The following is a 25,010-nucleotide window of genomic DNA, read 5'->3' as shown; positions in this document are numbered from 1 at the left end:
TTACCACTGTTGTAAATATAGGAGCTTTCAGACTCTGGGATTTTCAATGACAGCACCCTGAACAACTTTACTATCGTTTTTCTTAATATCAGTCATATTTATGGCGTTATGACGGAAATGATAGTTGCCATGGAGAGTTTTTGGCGGAAACGAACGTTCCCATGGTGATTGTTTGGTGAGGGACGTGGCAGCACACGTAAGCACAGACACGAAGGAATGCAAGTACAGCCAGACCTATACACCACAAACCGTTTAGTGTGGATTAAAAATGCGATAAAACGATCGTTTCTACTGTAGTACGCAAACTTTGTCTTTCACGATGAGAGTTTGTTTTGCGTGCACGAACCTTCTTGACTGCTCTGGCAGTGTAAAGCCCCATCCCGTCCTGAACTGTGGAGGACTTCAGCACGAATCTGTCCGGCACGTACATGCCCAGCATTCTCATTACTTCATAAAAACACCTTCTTCGATATAAAAATTAGTTAACCGCGTTACTTTTGCGGGTTATGGGGTGATTTGTTATTGTCTGATCGCTGCCTGTGTAAATCTCAGTCCGCTCTTATCTTCCATAATAATGTCGCTACAGGCGAGAGATGTGGCAGTGTGATTGGCTGATGCTCGTACAAGGAGCGCGTTTTTGCGCACTGATTGGTGAAAAGTTTCTGCGCTTCCAAGTGGGCGTCACCGGCGGGGTTAGTTTCTGCGAACTGATTGGTGGAAAGCTTGTGCCTGTCAGGTACATATTTTACTTTCCCGGGAAAGCTGTTCACCGCCTTCTGTTAAAATGACACGGATGCATAAAATAAGCAGTCAGTCAGTTAAGCTAGTTAATGAGCTCCCTCTTAATGAGATCCGGGAGTCTTCAGGAAAATAAACCATAGTTTATTATAGTATAAGTTTATAACCATGCTTTTGGCAGATTGATTACTTTTAGAACCACATTGTACCTGCAAATATCATGCTTGCATTGATTGCATTTTATTTTCTGGTCTATTTGTGTGATCTGGATTTCATGTACACACATTGTTTTTAATCCTTTTCCCAAGCTATTTGGTTTATGTTGTAATGAACAGCGTTGATTCACAATCATCTGAAGTAAATGTGTCATGGATGTGCACTCTCTTCGTGTTCCATACACTGTTCTGGTCCTTTTTGAATACCTGGATTCCCAGATTAAAGAGAGGTTACCTCAGACAGTGACTGAGGAGATGAGATGGGCAAGCGATGCAAGTGGATTTCCAGGCATTTAAATGAGAGAGAATTCACTCATACAAACACAACACAAAGGGGTTTTAATGGCCCCAGGACGTTAAAACCAGACTAAAAATTAGAGCACTTAGTTAGTACACTTTGTACGATCATGAATTGTGTGCGTGTGTATACAGAGTGCTCGTATCAACATGTAATCTATATAATAAGAAAAAGTCCAACCCAAAAATGACAATTTTGTCAGAGGTGTTACTCAAATTAATAAGTAATAACATTCATGTCATTATACACTGGCAACCCAAAATTCATTCAATTTAATCATTTCAGATTTTTTTACATTCAAAAATAACATTTTTATACCAGCGTTCACCAATGACATAAATTGTTGAAAGTTGGCCATGCTTCTAAAAATGTCTGGGAGGTGTTTTGTTATCGAATTTGTGCACGCAATTCTGATAGATGCACCTTCCAAATATATTCTTTAATCAGTGTTGTTGTGTTATGTTTACACATTTTACAACCATTGTCACATATTCCTTGTATGCTGCGTCATTCTTATTATTAAGTTCATAAATCCAAAATTTCTGTTTCAAACTCTACAAAGTACATGTTCATTGGACACTTGTTGAGCTAGCATAAACATGAAATTATTTGCTAATTTTCTCATTTAAATTAATATATTTCATATATTTTTCCATTCTCCTCAGCAATTGTTGCAGAAAAAAGGGATTCAAAAGTTGTATGGGTTTATTGTTCTCTAGTCAGAAAGGGGTTATTTTTACTTCAATATCTTCAACCATGAAGACCATCTATTGCTTGGAAAACTGTGTATAAAGAAACAAAACAGTTTGCTGTTGACAGCAATGAAGTTACTTAACAGATGATAAATGTGTGAAACTTCATTCGCGTCACATTACAAACACTGACAAAATATAGCAAAATAAAAAGTCTGGACTTTATTTTAAAGTTGAAATATTGGACTTTTAAAGGTTGAGTTCAGTTACAGAATGGAATACAGCATAAATTGTATATCCCGTCTTCCTAGAAAGAGTATATAGGAAGTAGCAAATCCTAAATTGTTGTGCTTGACTGTCCTGGCTGTTTTTAAAAAATGGTAAAAAACTATCACATTAACACCGGAAGTAAGGGATGCCGTCAAGCTGAAGAAGGAGTCCTATTGGGCCTGGCTGGCTTGTGGGACTCCCGAGGCAGCTGACAGGTACCGACAGGCCAAGCGGACTGCAGCCCGGGTGGTTGGGGAGGCAAAAACTCGAGCCTGGGAGGAGTTCGGTGAGGCCATGGAGAAAGCCTATCGGTCGGCCTCGAAGAGATTCTGGCAAACCGTCCGGCGCCTCAGGAGGGGGAAGCAGTGCCCTACCAACGCTGTTTACAGTGGAGGGGGGCAGCTGTTGACCTCGACCGGGGATATCATTGGGTGGTGGAAAGAATACTTAGAGGATCTCCTCAATCCCGCCGTCACGTCTTCCATTGAGGAAGCAGAGGCCGAGGGCTCGGAGGCGCACTCGCCCATCACCCGGGCTGAAGTCACAGAGGTAGTCAAGAAACTCCTCGGTGGCAGGGCACCGTGGGTGGATGAGATCCGCCCTGAGTACCTCAAGTCTCTGGATGTTGTGGGGCTGTCTTGGCTGACACACCACTGCAGCATCGCAGCATCCCTTCTTTTTAAGAAGGGGGACCGGAGGGTGTGCTCCAACTATCGGGGATCACACTTCTCAGCCTCCCCGGGAAAGTCTATGCCAGGGTACTGGAGAGGAGAATCCGGCCGATGGTAGAACCTCTGATTCAGGGGGAACAGTGTGGTTTCCGTCCCGGTCGTGGAACACTGGACCAGCTCTTTACCCTCTCCAGGGTGCTGGAGGGTTCATGGGAGTTTGCCCAACCAGTCCACATGTGTTTTGTGGATTTGGAGAAGGCATTCGACTGTGTCACTCGCGGCATCTTGTGGAGGGTGCTCCGGGAGTATGGGATTAGGGACCCTTTGCTAAGGGCTATCCGGTCCCTGTACGACCGGAGCAGGAGCTTGGTTCGCATTGCCGGCAGTAAGTCAGACTTGTTCCCGGTGCATGTTGGACTCCGGCAGGGCTGCCCTTTGTCGCCGGTTCTGTTCATAATTTTTATGGACAGAATTTCTAGGCACAGCCAGGGGCCGGAGGGCGTCGGGTTTGGGGACCACACGATTTCATCTCTGCTTTTTGCGGATGATGTCATCGTGCTGGCCCCATCAGGCCAGGACCTTCAGCATACACTGGGACGGTTTGCGAAAGCGTCTAGGGAGAGGGAAGTCTGGTCATCCCTGCTTAGACTGCTGCCCCCGCGCTCAGCCCCGGATAAGCGGAAGAAAATGGAGCAGGATGGATGGATGGATGGATGGACTATCACATTAAATTACAGTATTTTTTTAAATGAGTATTGGATATTAAGGATGTGATGTTTATTACATAAATGAGGTCTTAGGATAGGATATTTACTGTTTTGCAGATTGGACTTTTTTTAAACCAAGAGCTTAATATAGATCTTACATAGGTATATCTTATATTTATTAAAAAAACTTTTGATAGTTCACAGGTCACCTCTGTGAAGTTCAAAGGAAATGCACAATGCATATGCTTGAGTCTTTTTCGCATCTGCCCACATGTGTATGAAAGTGAATTTGATAAAGTGTAATGGAACCCCCAACATGCCCCACCTCTACTTCCTGTTTTGGTGGAAACACACTCGTCCTACCATTTCATGGAGTCTTTAAGAGGCTACCGAATGTTAATGTGTATTAGTGACAGAAGATGGAGAGAGTGATATTTGTGTGGCCCTGTCTTCTCAGTCCCCTGACCCCTGGTGACCTTTGGGACCCCACTGACCCCTGCTGTCGACACGCTCGCAATGAGGACTCTGTGGAAGGAAGGTTACGACGATTAGGACTCAGTGACCCTTGACCTGACCCTACACACACTTGAGCATCAACTTTTACTCTCTAAGCTGAAGAGTCATTGATCACAGGCTAATGCTGGCCACACACACAAATCCTGCACAGAGAAACACACACACACACATTTGAATATAAAGGACTGAATTAAAAGACACAAAGAAATTCTTTGATGAGCACAATCAAATGTGTGGAGACACATATCCTATTGAAACAGGAGGATGGGAAAGACTTGCGTAATTTTAAAAACAGAATTACGTTTTTTCACAGCCCGGACAACGACACAAAACCAAGGATGAAGACATATACATTTTTTATTGCACTCTTTAAAATGAAGGTGCTTCACAGTGCCATAGAATAACCTTTTTTGTCTAAATGGATCCATGAAAAACCTTTCTGTTTCACAAATGGTTCTTTGTGGCAAAGAAAAGTTGGTTCAGTAATAAACAGACGGTTCTATAAAGAATCTTTAACTGAATGTTTCTTTGTGGAACCAAAAGTGATTGTTTTATGGCATCGCTGTGAAGAACCTTTTAAGCACTTTTATTTTTCAGAGGGAAGGTATGGAATGACATAATGATGAATAAATAACGTCATTGTTTTCATTTTTCAGAGGATCCAAAGCAATTCATCATAACCAAATGACACTATTGTCAGCATCCAATCTGACTCCAGAACCCAGATGCAGACAGAGATTGATCGTAATGCTTACCATTGAGGATTGAGAAAAGGAAATTCTGTTCTCTCTTTTTCTTTCACTCCTCAGGGTCTCAAATATTTTTAATGAAGACAAACCTCTTACTGGCAGTCCACACTACTTCCAACTACCACAATTCTTGATACTGCGAGATATCCTCCAACCTGATATCGCCATAATGCAAACTCACTGAATGCTGTTTCTGGCCCATCCAACACTGTTGATAATACTATACACAGTTGTTTTACTTTGTCAAACCCCCGCCAGTTCCTGAGGGCCACCATGATGGGAAGCGGCGATAGCAAGAGAGAATAAGGAGGGTGGGTAGAGAAATAGTCCAGGGAGACAGAGAGATTACAGCTAAGATAAAGCGTGAGAAAATTACTGCCACTATTAACAGACATCTGATGAAGGACAACAGAGACACCAGACCACCCCTTATGAGGGTGTATTCTCTGTTTCAATTTTTTTCATTTGTATTTACATTACTCAAGAGTCAAAAGCATCTTGCATAAATTCTTAAAAATATATATTTTTTTCAATTATTCTTTATAATTACGTAGCCGGTTTATTAATATGGATATAAAACGTGAAATCGGGTTTATTTTGTAAGCTGGTTGTTGACAGATATTTGTTTATTTTGTGCATATAAACGCACTCAATGTCACAAATTCTCTTGAGACTGGGTTGCATCACGAACCTTGATCTTCTTTTGAGGATTTTTTAAGATTTACACACATCTTGAGGAGACGTTGAAGAAATCCACCATACCATCATTCCCCTGAACTCTATCTCCATTTGTGTGTGTGAATGAGCAGCTATATTTACCACATCAGACCACACCGCCGTGAGGTTGGAGAGAGTTTGCTGGACGTTTTTGATCCAGGTGAGCTTTGGATACTGTACAGATGGTCTGACCTCAGAGTAACTGCCAAAACTGTGGTTTGTCAGGAGATCTTTTAAAAGTTTTAGAATTTTTTTTACTCCTTACAAACAGGATCACACACAAGTGTCATAAACCGAATTTATGTGGAAGGCAAGTGTGTATATGTGTTTGAGATCTAAGATAGCTCACAGTCTTTCTTCAAAAACTATCTTCAAAAGTGCCACTGAGTTCTAAGGCCAAGGATACAAGTCATGCGTATACTTGAACACACACACAGACACATACACGCACACGGCAAACATCAGAAAGGAGCACAACAAAGTTCACAGCTAAAAGCAGAAACCCATCAATCTGAGATGTGGCCTCTATCTCTCTCTATTTATTTATTTCCTCCATTTTCTCTGGCTGTATCTCTATAGTCTACTTCTTACAAACAAACACATCTCTGTCCTTTTATAGCCTTGAGAGAAGAGCCACCCAGTATGAAACGTTTATTTTGTGTATTTGAGTATTTTTCTCTTTTACGACACACATGTGAATTGCTTTCATAGGAAGAAGACCTGTTTTGATAATGTGGTTATCATCTTACTCTGAGTGTGTGTTGGCTTCGAACAGCAACTGTGGTTCATATGAATTTTAGAATAAAGGATACGCTGAGGTTCACGGACTCAGTGCATAAAGGATGCAAATAATCAAGTAAAAACTCCTCCGAGTAGATATCAGCAGTATGCTGCCTTGAAAGAAACCTTGTTTTGACCTAATAAGGCACTGGGTCCTCAATAACTAAGACAAATCCAAAATGCTCTTATTAAAGCCCTGTGAAAGAGTCTAAAGTACTATCTATGAAAATATTTACTAAATTGATATACATAGTTTATATATAGTTTAACCTTACTTCATTTCCTATCTCTTTTTACTCTTATTCGGACAGTCGAAAAAGCATTTTCCTGCATGTTGTACAATGTATGGTTTTGTTTGTTACGAATAAACTTTAAACTTGAAAAATATGTTTTATAGTTGCTTATATTTTAATCTATAGTTAAAAGTATTAAAAATCTGTGGAATTATGAAGGATCAATATTTGATCAATAAATAATCAATAATTCATATTTGTGTGTGGTCTTTTAATGGTATTTAAGCAGACGCATACTGTATGTGACCTCTGATCTCACAAGAATTCATAACTATTTTACGAGATGGCTTATTATTAATTTGTATAATATAAATCTAACAAAATGTATGCTTATTAAAAAACAACCAAACCACCTATTTTGCATGAGATAGCAAAATGTGTTTTAAAATATATTGCAGCACAATTCACAAAGCAACACACCTGCTTTCACATTAGGGTAATTCAAAAAAAAAGAGTAAATTCACAGAATACATTTTTTAAACTGTTGACATGATTATACCTAGACACCTAAATGTTTCTGGTCTCCAAACATCTCATCATTAGCTTAGCAACATGCTAATATCAATCTGTTTAGGAATCAATTGTGAATCTCTTAGCCTGTGTGCTTCATGTGAGGTGTTCTGTCTATGTGGTGTGCTTTAGAAAAATCAAATAAATTATTTATATTTTTGTGGCATTGGAAAGTAGCTGGCTATAGACAGCAAGGCAAGCGGCTTGAGAAGAAAAGACAAAAGAAATACATCTAAACATGCTGGTTGTCTCTTCTGGTGATTGATTTGGTTTCAGGGGAGTTTGGCTTTTATTAAAAACATATGCACTCTCTAACTGACCCTCTTTATATGAGCTTTGCACACACACGGAGTCCCTGCTGACCGTTCTCATTAGCCTCTCTGTACAGGGCCATCCGTGGCATTTCCAGACCGTTTCCCACACTGTTCCCGCAATGCTCTTCCGCATTATTGCAGGGCGGTAGTGACAATGAAGCCAGGTGTGGTTCTACCATGTCTGTAGTGATGGACAGGTGGTTGGAATAAGGAGTTGAGCTCTCAGGACACACACTAACAGCAAGATGTTTGTGTTTAAAAAGTAGTTTAAATAGCTTAAAGAGTTCTAATTATATTTTTTTCTCACACAAACTTATCATTTAACTTCAGAACATGTTTATTAATCCACTAGACTTCAGTCTTATTAATTAGGCCTACTATTGGGATGGATGGAAAGAATATTATTTAATGTAACTTTGTGTTTACTGAGGAGTCATTAACATAAGTAAATGATGAGATCATTTTGGGATGAACTATTCTTTCAAGATAGTTTGTGGTAGAATGTTTTAAAGCAAAATATTGTGAAACGTGACATTGAATTTCAAGAACATTTGGTAGTCCTCAATAAAAAATGCCAGAGAATCAGCTAAAACTTGTTTACCTTTTAGTCTAATAATGTAAACATGTTTGTGAGAGGGTTAGCTTTAGCATTATGTGTAGGGGTATGTGACATATGTGAATACCATTTGCCTGGAATTAATGCAAAAGTCTATAATATGTCTCTATAAAGTAAAGATTAGGGTTGATCACCATGAGTCACTTTTTTGTAATGCCTCAGACACAAGAGATTATGTTCACATAAGAAAATAACCACAGACATCTACAGTGTCTCTATTATTTCTCCTATACATCAATGACAATAAATGGAAACATTTGTCCCCATCAAAGTTTGAGAAAAGATCTCAATAATGTCATAAACTAAGATCAAAATTGCCAATACTGCAATCAAAAGTCAAAACAAATGAAGATTTTAATATTTAATATGAATAATTCTCACCAAATTTACCCAAATCCGGATTATATTCATATACAGATATGTTCATTTTACGGCGACATTTTCCTCATGTATTTTAATGTCTTGTTTGTTTTTTATTGTTATATCTCGAGTCTTAAGCAGTATTAGTGAAAACATCTGAAACTAAGTCGATATTTACAATGAAATAATACTGAAAACTCTATTAAATCTCCTGCGCTATGAAAGAGCAACCTATGTGCAGTATTTTTTGTTTTGGGTGGGACTTTCAACACAAATGGTATCAGCTCAATCATAGTAATAAAGCAATTTCTGACGTTTTATCATCCTACTTCATTTATAAAAATACATGCTGGATCCGGCTGTTGTCCATCAATTTCCAGTGTATTAGATTTTTTTCTTCCAAATTCTCTAGTTATCATTCAAATGATCTGTGACATGGTCTGAGTTGAAAATGGTTCAACTTTGAGCAAAGCTTTACATTGCTTCACCTTTGACCAACATGGGGCAGTTAGCTCATAACACACATACGGTCCTGTATAATCCTTATATTCCTGGCAGAGAAACACAGAACCACTGAGATTACAGATGTCTATATTTAGTGTTTATGTACATGAATATTGGCAGAGAAAATCTGTACATGTGACACATATATGATGAAACACATTTACACACACCAGATTTACAAACTGTGAAGTTATACACACACAAACCGACAGTGGGGAAACGCTTCAACAACGTCAACGTTCATATAGATTTAAAACACTTTTGTATCACTAATAATTATCGTCAATAACAAAAATAACAGTTAAAAAAATAAAACATTAAGAAGTATGAAATAATTTAAATCTTCTAAACCATGTTTTGAGTACAAGTAGGGAGAGGGAAAAGAAAGAGTCCTGGCGCTTCCTCCGCAATGGCTGCCATAAGAACAAAAACGGACAAACAGGGAAAACATAGACAGGCAGACAAATGGTGCATGCAGTGGCCAAAAAGAACTGCTCCAAACTCCTATTTCCATGGCACTGAGGATGCAGGACAAGGACTCTTTAAATAGCAACAGCGATGGCACCCCCTGAGAAGAACCTTCAGGTGCCTAAGGTGGCCTGAGAGCGCCAGACTCGACTCGGTAATGTAAACATAAATACAGAGGTTGATATCTCACTCTACAGGCAGTTCAATAACTGCGAGACATGCGCCATTAGCGTAAGCGCAAAAAGTCAGTCTGCAAAACTCTCCTTAGTAGAATATCACTTCGAGTTAAATAAACTTCTTTTTTTCTCATTATATATATAATATATTTACTTCTGTGCAGAGTCTGTACTTCTGAGTCTCTTTTTTTTTTAACAGTACTTCCTTGTTTTCACCAATTTGCTTTGATACTTGACTGAGTGGCCGCTGTGTCCCACCACATAAACATCCAGGAGGTAGCTCTTTCCCGCCCCAAGACCCGTTATGGTCTCCGTGGTAACGGCCTTCTGCAGGTTGGCACTGTGGAAGTACTTGCAAAGTACCTTTTCAGACTTGCTGCGATTCTCCGTTCCAGCACACTGGTTCTGCTCCCGGCGTCTTTGCTCTTCGCCATAACTTTCGTCTACTTCGCGTCGGTACACACAGTATTTGTTGCGCTCCTGCGTGCCAAGCCAAGCCACAGTGACAGAAGAACAGGTACGCAACTTATCGAAAGCCTTGATGCGGGTATCCTCGGGTAAAGCTGGGAAGGGCTGCTTGCCTCCAGCACGAGTACTGGCCAACACTTTCAAAGTGGAAGCACCCTTGCGGGACCCCCGCAGACGGATCAGATACTTGGCTTTGGGCTTACCGCGTAGTTGGAACTGACGAACGCCCTCCACATTCTGTGAGAGAACAAGCTTCCCATCGCGGCGTACCTGAACCTGTACTGCATCCAGACAGGCGTGCACAAAGAGTGTCACGCGCTGGTGAGAAGAGACCGGAGCAAAACGGAGGAATTTGCTGCCCTTTCTCTTAATGAAGACGTCTGTGACTTTTCCATCCTTGAGCTCCAGGGTCTTCTGCTTGACTTCTTCCTTAGTGCGGGCAAAAGTGCCCACGTACGCAGTGCTCATGTTGGTGCCTGTGTTGACCGCGAACACATCAAAGTAGTACTGTGTGTCTGGCTTGAGGTCTGACACTGTAAAAATATTCTTGTTGCCTATGCAGATTTTCTGTATGTCTGAAACTTTGGGCTTCGGGATATATGTGCGACTCAGTTTGCTGTTCAAAGCTCTGTTAGTGGTGAGGGAACGATCCTTACTGAAATCATTCTCAGATGGGACGAAACCAAAATGAGCAAAGTCAAAGGGGCTGAAATCCCTCCCGGGTTTTGGAGCGGTCATGAAGCCATCATCCAAGTTCATCTTGGCCTCTGCCGCACATAAGCTTTTGAAGTTGTGCTCCTTGTTGATCACCACACAGTACTGGATCGGCTGACCCATTATAGAGCCAGTAGGAGTAGGCTTCCACGCTAGTGTGACGGTCGTACGACCCAGCGCTGTAACATCAACCCTGGGGTCGTAAGGTAGTTCCGGGTAGGGCTGGTCGGACTCGGGGGTCGTAGTACCATACATTTTAAAGTTGCTATCCTTTTCAGTTGAGAGGATTTCCAGCTGGTACAAGCCGGAAGAGGAGCTTGTGGAGATGAATGACTCAACATCATTTCCTTTGTAGGTGAAGAGTTCGGTACTTTCACTGGTTGTGACCTGCAGTTTTTGCTGCTCCAATGGCTCCGGCTCACCTGAGGCACACAAAGAGTTACAAAATTAGACCCTGGAAGACAGGTTCTGAACGTAAGAAGATCAGAACCACAGAACAAACCACAAGCATAAAAACAAGGTCTGCTGTTGGGGTACAATGATGTAGGAGGAGTTGTTTAAACCAAACACAAACACAAGCAACATAAACTGTCGAAAAAAGGATGTATAAGACATTTAAATACATAATGACGCATACCCTCCTCACTCCAAAACCTCTCATCTAGCTAACGTTCCATTACTTCCTCCCCACACCCCAATAGCACCAGTGGACAAATAAGAAGCAATTTCCATTTTAACAGAAAGAGCATCGCTTAATGTGTTGATCCTGACGGGGTCATTCTGAGCTAACTTACCCTGCGGACCGCGTTGCCTGAGTTTTATATCCAAATACCTCTGCACATCAGAGGGTTACTTTCACTTTGCTTTCTCCGAGAACCTTAAGCTACACAGAGATCGCTTGTGGCATCGCTGTCTCCTTAAACCTTTCCAAGCCTTCTCAATTCAGCAGGGCCAGAACACATAATATTATGTTTGCCAACCAAAGAGCTAAATGAACACGTGTTGGACTCAGTGACCAGCTGCTATCCAGCAAACATGGGAAAGATTTGTACAGTATCTACAGTTTGTGTTTACAGTCACTGCAGTACTATACTAAGGACAACAATAACAAAAATCTCCACAGTTTCTTTTTGGGAGTTTTTTGGGAGTCTCTCCTAAGTATTAGATTTCAGTTGCACCCCCTAAAAGAAATGCATTGTGAACATATAACAATGATAAATTAATCTTTTAACACCTCACAGTCGCAGCCAAGTCATTGCCGCTAGCCGAAGCGTGGCGATCACTTAGTCTGGTATGCTGTAAAAAATCAGGACTGGGTAAAACCCAACAGAGCATTACTGTAGTCGTGAATGATGGTGGTTTCTGCATTTCATCAGTCAATACAGCCGTGCCAAGCCATAAGCAAGGAGGAAGAGGGAAACCCAGTGCCTGCAAGTCATTATGACACAGCGAGTCAGAGATGATCAGAGGAGCTTGTTGTCTCACACATGGACATGTTCAGCGTGGACGCTTCTGACACAACAGTTTCTCTCTGTTCTTACTTTTGGCCCTATACATTCAGTTTTGCGGGGACAGACGCACTTAGAGTGAAACCGCTACACTAGCCCACATGTCTGACGTGAAACATGTTTTGAGGTATGTTATTGATTTGTTTTTTGGATACTGTCTAGATGGGAAAAAGTTAAATGTCAGGAGAGGGTAGATGAAAACCTTTAATGGAAATTAGCTTGATAAAGAGGAATATCATATAGCTTTTTGCTGTTAATCTTTCAGGTCTCATTTCATTTGAAACATCTTTCTTTCTTTTGAATTTGAGACAATACATTTCAATGTTTTTTTATTTTTCCTTCCCATTCTCTAGCTCAGGCGTCAGGCGCCCACCATCAGCGCACCAGGTGAAGTCGTATTGGGCACAAACTAACAAATGCTATAAAAACACACAGTGACGCAAACAGAGCTAATTATTGACCATACTGGAAAACACTGACCCACTCTGGACACGCTCCACAGTACTTCACAGCAAACACATATTTACTTGCGGCCGGGGCTTATTTTTCCTGGTTTTCAGATTAATCTGGAGCTAATTTTGCATAAAACTTTCCAAGCAGCCATCTGTAGGTCATTCATTTAGGGTTTTTTGTTAGATCTGTTGAACTACTCGAGGAAAACTTCAAGGGTCTTTTTGAAATCTATTGGGCTGCTTTGCTGTCTACTGCAGCTCCTTTTATACATTAAAATACACAACACACATAAATTGTAGAATAGAGTAAAAGGAAGATATAATACGTTTGAACTATTGTTATGATATGTTTTATCATATCATCTATCTGTCACCAAGCTTATCACAGTGCATTCTGGGATTGCTGTCACAATGAAAGATACAGTGCAATTGTTAAATATTTGGCCAAAATTATGTGTTTGCATTATTCAACAACTTTTCATTTTAAAATAGAGGCTACATATTTTCCAAAGATTTTACTACATTATCATTCCAAGTACAGTAACTCTTATTTAAAGTTTATTCAAATCATTTAGGGTTTATTTTATTTTACATTTTAGTCTAATCTAATCTTTAATGATCAAAATGATTCCTACAAATCATCTTTAATCCTTTGGAGATAAATGGAAGGAGATACCAGTGTCTGCTTTAATCCTTAAACTGTATTGAATAGCTATGGGAGATGTTCTCTTGTTCCACAGATCTCACAGCAGTTTCTCTAATAATAGTTTGACGGTGGACATGGAAAACAGGTCTTAAATTACTGCAGAGTTGCAACATTGATCGGGAGATTTAATTCGGATACCTGATCCTTCTCCGCTGCGGTCCTCAGGGAGTTCCTGCAATGTCAATCTCCACTCGAGCGGAGCATCACAAGGTGTCACCGTCACCAAGAGGGGAGTGTTGTCTTCCTCCACTACAAAATAGTACCTGCAAGAATGAGAATTAGAGACACAGTTAGCACGCACACCGGAGTGTACACAACAGCTAAAAACAGCAGAAATTCTGCAGGAAATTGAATGTGACTCATTGTATGTTGTGTACCAGATGTGCTGTTCACTTGGATTAAATAGCTTTTGATGTCTGTCTGAAAACTAACCATCTGTTATCATTTTTTTTTCTTTTTTGAAAACACTTTTCTACCACTGAATTACACGAGATCTTACTGTATGTAAAACGTTACATTATACAAAGCAAAACAAAGATATAATTTTAAAGTATAATTTCGGTACAAGGGATACATAAAACTGCTGTATTAGTGAGGTTATATATAATGTATAATGGTGTTGCTAATTTTGCTTGTCTTACTACAGCCATGTTTCGCCTTCGAAAAGTATGTGAGATATATTAAAACTTGTCCCAAGACACAATGTACTGAAATTAGAACTAGCTGGCCTTACAGGGACTGTTACTAAACAAGCCGACCGTATCCCCTAAACACAACGCTGTAAATGTTCACTGTGCTGTGCTGTGCTATGCAACTTTATTATTGGTTTTTTTTAGCACCATGTTGTAACTGGATTAGCATATGTGTGGCAATGTGTTACACATGGGAGACATCTTTTTTTTAAAACCTACTCTATATTATAGCTATTGTATGTTTGCAATGCAATACAAGCCTAATTATATTTAAAGCTCCCGGCTGGCCTATTATGTTTAAAGCTGCAATATGTAGCTTTTGCCCTTTATGTCACCACCACATAAAATTGCAAATGAAGTTAAGCTTAAAAATCGAGACTATAAGCATATACATTTTTGAATTTGGGTAAGGCAAGGCTCAATACCTGACTTTTTTCTTGGTCATTTCTTGTTCATTTCCATTTTTACCAAAAAAGTCACACATCGCAGCTTTAATAAAAAAGTAAATTCTGCAAAAATGGAACAATAAACATTTCAAACAGTAGTCAGTTATTGATTTTGCATGACTTATTAGGATCTTTACATGATTATATGTACGAGTAGAACATGGCATACACTTGATCCGAAGGAAAAAAAAAGATTTAGAATTTTTATCTAGTTTATAATACATCCAACTAACAAAATACGTTTTCAAAGTATTGGCTTGTATTATTATTATAGTGTATATTATTACATTATTACAATGGCAATGGCATTGCACTGTGGGATACAGTGTCCCAATGCACTATGCTCTGGAATCTTCTTCATATTTTGACAAATGTCACAGGTCAGGCATGTTTTCTGTGCATACACTATACTGTATATTGCAAAAATAGGTGACCTGCTGTTGAGATCCTCTCTGAACAGACACAACTTCCAGCGCTATGTTCTGCTAAATGATTATGATTAATGTACACTAGGTGTCCGTGTAATCAGCTCTGTTAGCACACTGCAGTTCATTAGCAGGACACGACATGGATGGAATTATTGGCAAGGACATCAAAGGAGTAATGGGGAGATAAATTATTACTCCAACATTTTTTTAAACGGAAAGAGCTCAGCATGTGAACATCTGTGGTATGTATGTTACCATTAATTCCTCTAGGATCCTTTGTAAAAATAACCCATAGGCTTTTCTTAAGACCTTGTGTGTGGTAGAGTGATTGACGCAGTAAACACGCTGGGTGTCCTTCTATCAGAATGCACCTGCTACTCAGAGAACTCCTTCATCAAACACACACGCACTCGCTGATTTCCCAGCAACTCATTCATAATCCATGTCCTACTCTCACGTGATGCCCCATGGTCATAATAGATTCAATATTTCCTATTCACACAAAATAATGATGTATGTGCTTGACAATAAAACACCCCGCTCGATTTCGAATAATGTTTAAACATGAAATTTGTTTGTGTGTATGTGTGTGTGTGTGTGTGTGTCAATTTAATTGAGTGCGATGTCTTGTATGACTTTACCTTTTTGGCGCGTCCCTAAACAGGTATCCACTGATCTCAGCTCCATCGGGCATGACAGAGGAGTCGTGGAAAGTAGATTTATCTCTGATCTGCATCTGAAAGAGACCTTCATCGCGGGTGGGTAGTTTCTGTCCCATCACCCCCAAGAACAGCAACACCAAGCCATAACATCTAAACACCCGCCTCATCCTGCGGAGAAAAGAGACACTGATATTGAATAAATAGTCCATAAGTCAAAACATATATATGCATTGGGTCATCCTAAAGGGAGTCATATGACAGTTTAAAATTTTCAGAAACTTCAAGTCACGGAGAAAGTTGTTTACATGATCAAGTATAAAAACATTAAAATTATTATTTTCAGCACTATCTCTGTTGTTAAAACCAGCAGGTTAGGTAGGTTTTGAAGCATGGTAGCTGGTTTGCGCTGGTTTAAGATATTCATTTGCTGGTTTTAGATGGTCATGTGCTGGTTTAAGATATTCATATGCTGCTTTAAACTGGTCATAAGCTGGTTCTAAAATGGTCATGTGCTGCTTTATGCTGGTCCTGAGATGGTTTAGGACCATCTTAAACCGGCACAGACCAGCTAAAATACTTCAAAACCTACCCAACCAGCATATGCTTTTTTTTCAACAGGGATAACAAGACAACAAATAAACCAATGAATGCAGATCTGAGTAAAAGCATTGAAATCAATCCATACACTGGCCACCTTTAATGTTCTGATGTTTTGTAGTAACTCAAGGGGATGCACAGCTGGGGTAGAAGACGTGTTGCAGTTTATACAGCACACAAACAACCTCCACACTACTCATGAAAACATCCAGTCACAGATAAATACACACACAAATACACACACACATCACATATGCACACATGTGCCGAGTTGGCGGTGTACATGCACTCTAATCACACTTGAAATGCTGTCCAAACTGATAGTAAAAAAAATGTCTGTATGGCGTTAAACGCTTGTTTACTGTACACAGAACATCTCCCGAAATGATCTCCTATATCTGGAAGATTTTTGCTCTCATCTTTACATTTAATTACAAACAATCAAGATCACAATGGCATGTTTGGGTCGGGTGGTTGTAAACTGTTTATTCCTGCAAAGAATAAAGGCTTTTTTACAGTTCGCTGCAACAAATCCAAATTTGGAAACAGGAACAGATGTAGATACCTGTACAAAAGCAAATATAAATTTTAGTGAGATGTTAAACTATGGTGGGCTGGATTGATTGGATAACATGAGTTTGGATGTGTTAGAATTTGCTGAAGTTGGCTGAGCTGAACTAAGGCCATTCATATTAAGAATGTTTAGCTTTTATTCATATTTATACATTTTAAATGAAAAGGCTCTTTAAGATTCAGGTGGATTTTATTTGCCAGTCAGTGTTTTTTCATTCATCATATCAGTGATACCATTGATATCAATCCAACTGTGTTGTGATTGTTAAAGTTAACAGAGTTATTATAGTTTTATTGATATTTAAAATTAGCTTTTATTTTTAGATTTTTAGTTTTTATGTTAATTTTAGTTACGGTTTTAGCAATTTTGGTGTTCACTTCTGTAATTTTTATAATTGATTTGTTAATTTTTTTTGTTGCTACAGTATATAACATAAATTAATTATTATTTTAGTTTTAGTTCATAGTTTTAGATTTGTATTATCATTTTAGGGCTTTATTCCTATTTCAGTTTATTTCTGAGGCAACATTTCAATTTTTACTTTATTTAGGTTTTTTTTCCCATAATTTTTAGGTCAAGAGTTTATTTGATTTCAATGCACAGAATCATTTTCAAACTTCCAAAGAAATATACATAAGTGTCCACAACAGCAGAAAATGCTCATGTGGTGCAGTGTTACAATTACAAAGATGGATGAAGATGACCATACATTTCAGTTACATTTTACAAAGAAACGCAAATAAAAAAATGCTTTTGGATACAAGAAAACAATTGGCCGAAGCTGTCACTGTTGAGAGAACTGTCATCTTTTTTATTCATTCTTTCATATGAGTCTGTAAAAGTTTTTAAAGCATCCTGGATATAAAAGATGACATCAGCAAAAGCCAATCAGCATTCAGGAATCTTTATTATTATAGTTGTTGCTATTCTATTAAATTTAGGAAGACTTACATTTTAAAGTTATCATTACTGTTATCCTCAATCTCATGAACTTGGCTTCTCGGTGTTGGATTTGTCTGTGAAGAGATCACATGATCTCATCTTCCTATTGATTCAGTCCCATTGATTGGAGCTGAGGGTAAAGCTCAATCCCCTCTGATATAATCAGGCTAATGATGGCAGATTAGAGCGATACTGACTGTCATTAACGGCAAGTGAGAGTCTGTCCTTTTACTGACCTCTCCACTCATCCCTCCTCCTACTTTAGCCGTTATTCACTCTTTTCTTCACCTCCTTCCCTCGCTCTCAGACCCAGCTCTCATTTCTTTCCCCCACTTTCATCCATTGTTTTTTTCTTTCACGTGCTCTCCTCTTCTCATTCTTTTAAAGTTACACACTCTCCTCCCTCCTTTAGACTTGGGCTTTTCACTTGGGCCACTCGCACAATCTACTTAACTGCATTTGCACATAAAGCAGTGCTTTTATCATGCATTACATTTCCTCTTGTCTGTCTCCCAGAGAAAGAGAGTAATGCTTTTTGCCCTCCAGAGTTTAGATTGTGTAATAGGACGCTCTGACACAGAGCCGAAATACTCAATCTTAAAAGAATCACCAGACATGTTGTTAGCTGGCCAGTATACATGTTCCTATGTCTGATGAAACGGCAAAGGCTTTTAGTCTCCTCATACACCACCTTTTAGTTAAACACAAACAAATATATTTTGAGAAATGTCTCTCTTGTGTTGTGTCCATACAATGGATGTCAATGGGGCTCAATGTTGTTCAGTTACTGGTGCTCTGAAAAATATGTTTTGCGTTCTGAAGAAAGTCATAAGGATGCAGACTGGTTTGAGGTTAAGTATTTATTTTAATTATCGGCCAAACTATTATTTTAAGTGGTTTCGTTATGATTTTATTGACCCTAGAACTTTTGTGTGAAGACCCAAGTCTGTGTGACATCAGAAACTTTTTTGTTTGGGGGGTCAAATTGTAATTTGACTCAAGGAACTGAGCCAAGTGTGAAATAGCCTTAAAATTGAGTTTGGTTCAATAAAGACCAATACGCCAGATTAACTGCTAGTCAACATCACTGATTTAACATTTACAAATGTGGTGCAGTCATCCAGAAAATTACCATTCTGTGTTAAGCGAAGGCCTTTGAACTGACTGAAAAGCAAATTATGAAAACATGTAGATGCCTGGGATAAGAAGGACACAGCATATGTGACATCATGAACATCCTGAGCAGAATATATAAGGAAGAATAGAAATAGAGGAAACATACAAACGCATTTCCCAAAACAGAAAGGGCTCTCTTTCTAAAATAAAACTTCAAAACAAAGCCCCATCTGGAACAAATAAAAGCTAATGTTTAATTAGAGCTGGGAAGAATGTCTGATCGTAATTTGGGGAACGGATAATTTGAAGGCAGAGTCGGCCGCAATCGTGCTAACTTTGTTTTTGGTCTTTTTTTAATTTTTTCATTTTTCATTCGTCTTTTCGAAACAAGTTCATTCAGGTCGTGGCTTACTTATGAACCATGTACGTGTCACGAACAATATATCTTGAAGTGGTTACGGGAGAGAGTGTGTTGTGGGAAGGTCGCAGAGTCAAGTTATAATAAACAGCTTAAACCTTTTGAAAGCAACAAGCTGTATTGTTTGAATTACCGTCGGTAAACGCTCCTAATCACCTCAGATGCAAGTTAAATGGCAACAAATTTGAACTCTGAAGTGTTTTTTCAACAGTTTAGAGTTTAAGTCCTTCACCTATTTTAACCTCCTCGATTATCATTTTTGAGCCTTTAGAGATAATTCTGTAACACAAATAGATTATTGCAATCTTTTGACAGGTGTTTAAAAAGCAACAATGTTCGCCTGCATTCCACTTTGGAATGAATTGTCGCAATTCCCTTAACTTTATCACTCGATAGATGAATGTCGTTGGCTTAATGTGTTTATCCAAATCAGATACAATAGCCATTGATCTTAATGGATCATTAAACAACATCAAAGTTTGACTGACTGATGAATAGTTATGAGCAGATAATTCCGTCAACCAACGATCCAGTCAATCCAATGATCAATAAACGGATGTATTCCATAGAAAGTGGTGAGGTAACAGGCTCAGTCAAGGTTTTGTAGAGAAACACACAGATTAGTAGCACATGAACTGTATGCTGTATAAAGAGCAACATCACTGACAGGGTGAAAACACTGAACACATTTCAACAGAGCAGCTACCACCCGTCAATCAAACCGCAGTGTTCTGGCCCACAAACAGGGAGAGCCATCATTACCACGGTAACCTGCATGTGGGTGTCATGATCACTTTCTCGCCTGCTTCCAGAAAGCCTCTCGCCTATCAGGTCCTGTCAGTGCCTGCCGAAAACTCTAAAGAGTAATAGAGTGTGGATTTTTTAGCTCATCGTGGCCCTGTCATGCACACACATTTAGAAAGCCAGGCGACGGACTAAAGAAGGGGGACCACAACAACAAAACAGCATAGGGATAATATTGGATTTCGTTAGAGAGAGTTATTTAGGGAGCGGGTCTAATAAGCCAAGCTGATGTGGCGCCATTCTCTGAAGATGTGCTGTTGACACGTCTCAAAGCTATTTTCCATGAGATCGCATTAGAAAGCTTAGGTACTTGACGTGCACTTTGGCTGTGCTCTTGTCCCAAACCAGAGGCGTTCTGGACTTGGGCAGCCAAATTGTATACTGACTAATTGATAAAGAACAAATTTCAGGTCTGAGTTCCAGTCTACACCCCAGTGGACACTTGCCTGTCTCCTCCTTGGCTTACCTTGGCAAAAATGGAGAACACCATATGCACACACAAGCAAATATCACTGATAAAAAAGATCTTGATTTATTTCACATCTACTCGCTCTAGTGTCCAAGATGAGATGTATCACTAGACCATAAGTGTCCTCAAAGGCGTACTTATCAGAGGTCTCCCAATTAGTACTATGTCCGGGAATGTTGATAGGCAGCAGGGTGCAGGGACAACTTTCTGCACAAGCCACACAAACACTCCATTGACAAAGAGGGGGGGGGGGCGTTAGCTCTGACTGATGTTCACTTCATTGCCGTCTTTGTAAGAAGAATGAGAGATCTCAAAGATAATCACAGACTCAAGGGACAATTTGTCCCCCTCACCCCACCCATGTGAGTATATCAAGAGTGATGGTGCAAACACTGCTGTTTTTGTATCATCTACCTTCGAAGCGTCAGCGTGAGGAGAAAACATAGTCTTGTTTGCATGTCTCTTCGACGGGACGCACTGCACAAGACAATTAAAAAGCTTTGGGAATAAGTAAGTAACAGGGGGTCACAAAAAGTTCAAAAATCTGCAATTAAATCCCTGGTTCTCCTCAACAGGACCTGCCACACAGTCACCTAAGACCCAACAAAGACGAGCGTGAGGACGACTGTATCTCCACATCGGACTGTCACTCCATCGGACACACAAATGGCTATTGCCACAGTGGCGGAATTCTTTCGCTGCCAGAGTTTTCATATGCAAATAAGGGTTTAGATACGCTATGCAACACAGACCTTCCCGTTCTTGGACTTTTGTTCCCAGTTTATTCTTTCTGAGAGAGGATGGGAGGCAGAGCAGCTTGGCCTCGCCACTAAATACAGTTATTCAAATTCCCTTATTCCGAGACTGCCTTTCATTACGTCTCCCAGCCCAGAGAAAAATATCACTCTCACCGGGAGGCACATCAGGTAGCCTGCAATCTACTTCATAGTTTGTTTTTTGTGTGTGATACCAGACTAATCCTCACAATGGAGGAGAGATTAAACATTCCACACATTTACTATTCAATTCAAAATGAAAAGGATGCAAATGTGAGCAAACTCTCTTCACTTTGAAAGCTCAAGCAGTGTGTTAAACTGCATCAATTTTAGATTTCTCTGATTCTGGTAAAATAATAATGCATGCATTTTTTTCAACTATTAATAGAGACGATACATGGAATTTCTGTTTCTATTTTACTTTTAGCTATTTTAAGAGCTATTTGCCTAAACTAAAAATAGCTGAAATGTTATCACAAATGATGAAATTGTAACCAGTTACAACATGTGAAACTCAGGGACCACAAATAAGAAATACAACATAAATTCGGATTGTGTCAGGCTTATTTCTTTGCTATAAAAATGTCTTTTGAAACAATGTTCCTGTATATGTTCAGACCTTTGCTATAGGAAGGAACTTTAATTAACATATTGTTTATTGTCCGTTATGTATATTACATTTAATCTAATAAGGTTCAGGTTTTTGTCAATTAGCCTACTAAATATTTCGGTATAAGCTAAATGTCATTTGCGGCAGTGTAGTGTGCCAAAATCGCGCATCTTGCAGGTGCGTTTACGTGCGTATGTTCGGAAAAGTTTCTGCTAAACAGAAATTTAAAGAGAAAAAAAGACTATGTGTTTTTGTCTTTTTTTCTGCGTGAGCGAAGGCAGCAACAATTAACACTTTAAAAGACTGAATTAAAGGGGCGAGGACGATTTTGATGAATTGTGTCTGGCGGATCGGAGCGCATGGGAACGCGCGTCACCGGCACAATATCAAGCTTTCCAATGCCGACACTTCCATCCAACAACCTCCTAAAGTGCACCATGCACTTCTTATGAGAACCCCGCTAGCTCAGGCTTGATGCAAAGGTGTTTGAAAGCTGTAACTTCCAGGAGTTTGTTAACCGCAAAAAGCCCGTCCCTCATGTTCAGGCAAGAGGTTCAAAGTGTCTCTCTCTATTCGAAGAGTCCCGCTGATTTTTCCCCATGAATGCAGCGTTTTAAAAACTCTTTTATGAGGCATTAAAGCATTTCGGAAATGCGAAAGCAGGTACATGTTAGTAGTATCTGAAATAAGTGGAAGTGCGTCTTGGGACATGAAGCATTTTAAACGCTTAATTTTTTTTTCTTACTTAAGAAAATGTATTTATAAATAATCAAAAAGGAATCAAGAAATGTGTTTGATGTGAAATTTCCTTACCTTGTTCTTCAGTGTAAAATCCCTCCAGAGACAAAGTGTCTTGAAATTTTGTTATTTGCTGTTCTATGTATTTTTTCTTGTCTTCCAGTTGCTTAAAATTTAAATTGCATACACGCTCAAACTATAGGCTATGAGATGGAAACGCAGCTCGAGAAAGTATGATGAAGTTGGTCCTTTCAGTTGCCGCTACAATCCTTCATTCGGGTTTGGCTTCTTTCGCTTCCAAAAGTTAAAGACTCTAGACTTAGTGGGTATCCTAAGATTTTGTCCTGCTGTTCTCCTCTATAGAGACCGAGAGTGAGTGAGTGAGAGTCAGACTGCTGTGAACTCTCTGTGTGCGTGGAGTGTCTCTAACACTCTCTCTGAAGACCAGCCCACTCATCTGAGAGAAAAAACACACAAGTCAACATTCAAGCAGCTTTAATGACTGATTATATAATTATAAATCGAAACATACATATATGGGCATATGTGCATAATTGTTTGTTTGTTTTATTTGTAAAGCACATTCTGATACAACCACAGGACCCTAAAGTGCTTTCCACATGTGACAACAATAACCATAAAAAAGGAAACGTATCAAAATACACAGTTTTAAAACAGATTAGGGCTTGCCTATATTAGACATTATTTTCTAAATGTTCACAGTCTTTATAATCTGCAGTTATATCAATGACGAGATGCTGATTGTGTGATTTTGAAAATGCTAGTCTCGCAAAATATCTCGTTGTTCTGTATTTACTGCTAGTTCTTCTATCAAAGTAAAGTTAGTTTTGTTATTTATCCAAATAAGACCTTAAAGCTATGTTGCATAGACAAAAGCAATGCATAAATGCAAACATTTTCACTTTCTTAAACCCAGGCAAGCTATCTTCATGGGAACTATTTTGAGATGACATCCCTAATTAAAAATACTAAAGCATGTTAAAAAATTCTATCTAAATTAGGAATTTACCATAGTGAGATAAAGCATTATTAAATAATCATATGCCAAAATGAAATTTCTCAGTTAAGTTTACCATTTTAGTTCATCCAGTAGGGTTCATGACCTTCAGGACTGTTAAAAGATAAAACAAATAACCAATTCATAAGCATTGGTTTAGAATGAGCCAAAGAAAGCTTTCGTTGTATTTTAAATTATGTCCAAAACTTGCATGGCTGATTGAGTCAGTGCTGATGTGATCTCCACTCCGACGATCATTTAATGTGAGGACATCTCATCCCGCAGGCAGTCACGCAACTCCTGCAAACTTTTGCCCAAGTCCTAGTGCATTTGTCTTGTCTTCCCAGCCCTCTTTTTGTACTTGCTTTATTTGCATACTCGAACGGCTTGTGATCACCAACACACACGCAATTCTGGTCTTTGTTTGAGATGCACAGGGATGGTTTGTTTTCTTTTGTTGTTCTGTTTACAGCGGGCCATTCCCTTCACCGCTGTTTCTATGGCACACATTTGGTGGTGTGAAGGGGAGGTTTGAACCGGGGGAAGTAAATATTTATGAAAGATAACAGCAGCTTGAACAAATGCTGTCAGTGATTAATGGTCATTTATGACTGAATGAGGGTCTGGCGGCTTCATTCAGGTGCCATGAGAACATTGAAACTTGTCTTTTAATGTCCCTCACACAATGTTAGATCAGGGGCCTATCATTGAGTGAATATACTAAGCTTGGTTATTTTGGTAATGGTGGCACATTTGGACGAAATTAAGTCTGCTAGGATTGTCTTTAGAAGGTATAGCAAATATTTGCCTTTAAACGAGTCTGGTAGCTCTGCTTCACATCTTACAAAATGTTGTTTGTATAAGTGCAATATCACCCTCTAGTGGTGTTGTTGCTCTTAATGTGTCTCGCGTTCTTTTAATTTGAAGAGTTCAATCAACTTTGTTCGAGATTTGATAAAAAAAAAAAACGTCAAGTAATTTCAAAATAAAAGTATTTTCTGACTTCAAAGTACGTTTATATGTATCACAATTAAATAGTGGAAAATCTAGATTTTCTGATGCCAGAAGTGCTTGTCCAGAGCTAAACTCAAGCCTTAACCTTTACTCCATTCATCTCCATGTTAGGGCGTGTGTTTATGTTATCAGCTGACAAACATTAAACCAAATTAATCTGAGCAGACTCTTAGTCTTTCATGTCAGAGGATCTTCTGATATCTGTTCTTCTCCTCTGTTTGATTAAGGGCTTTTCATGTAGACATTATTGCGCTGTCGGAAGAC

The 25,010-nt window shown here is 39.2% G+C and overlaps 2 protein-coding genes across 2 annotated transcripts in view; both read right to left on the bottom strand.

Annotated features, from left to right (window-relative positions):
• Positions 1 to 949, bottom strand: part of prdm5 (PR domain containing 5) — a 53,902-nt gene extending 52,953 nt beyond the window's left edge. The window contains exon 1 of the mRNA XM_056732302.1: positions 347 to 949. Coding sequence (XP_056588280.1) covers positions 347 to 445 — 99 coding nt within the window. The 5' untranslated portion in view covers positions 446 to 949. The remainder of the gene's footprint in view (positions 1 to 346) is intronic.
• Positions 950 to 9,020: 8,071 nt separating this feature from the next.
• Positions 9,021 to 23,160, bottom strand: ndnf (neuron-derived neurotrophic factor). The gene is made up of 4 exons (XM_056732174.1): positions 22,790 to 23,160; positions 15,650 to 15,838; positions 13,581 to 13,705; positions 9,021 to 11,198 (listed from the first exon to the last, which is right to left on the bottom strand). Exons 2-4 carry the CDS (start codon positions 15,835 to 15,837, stop codon positions 9,787 to 9,789), a joined length of 1,725 nt encoding a protein of 574 aa, XP_056588152.1. The 5' UTR covers position 15,838; positions 22,790 to 23,160; the 3' UTR covers positions 9,021 to 9,786.
• Positions 23,161 to 25,010: the final 1,850 nt, after the last annotated feature.

The sequence above is a fragment of the Triplophysa dalaica genome, chromosome 20 (genome assembly GCF_015846415.1).
Source record: "Triplophysa dalaica isolate WHDGS20190420 chromosome 20, ASM1584641v1, whole genome shotgun sequence".
Classification (NCBI taxonomy): Eukaryota; Metazoa; Chordata; class Actinopteri; order Cypriniformes; family Nemacheilidae; genus Triplophysa; species Triplophysa dalaica.
This window is presented reverse-complemented; position numbering and strand designations above follow the sequence as displayed.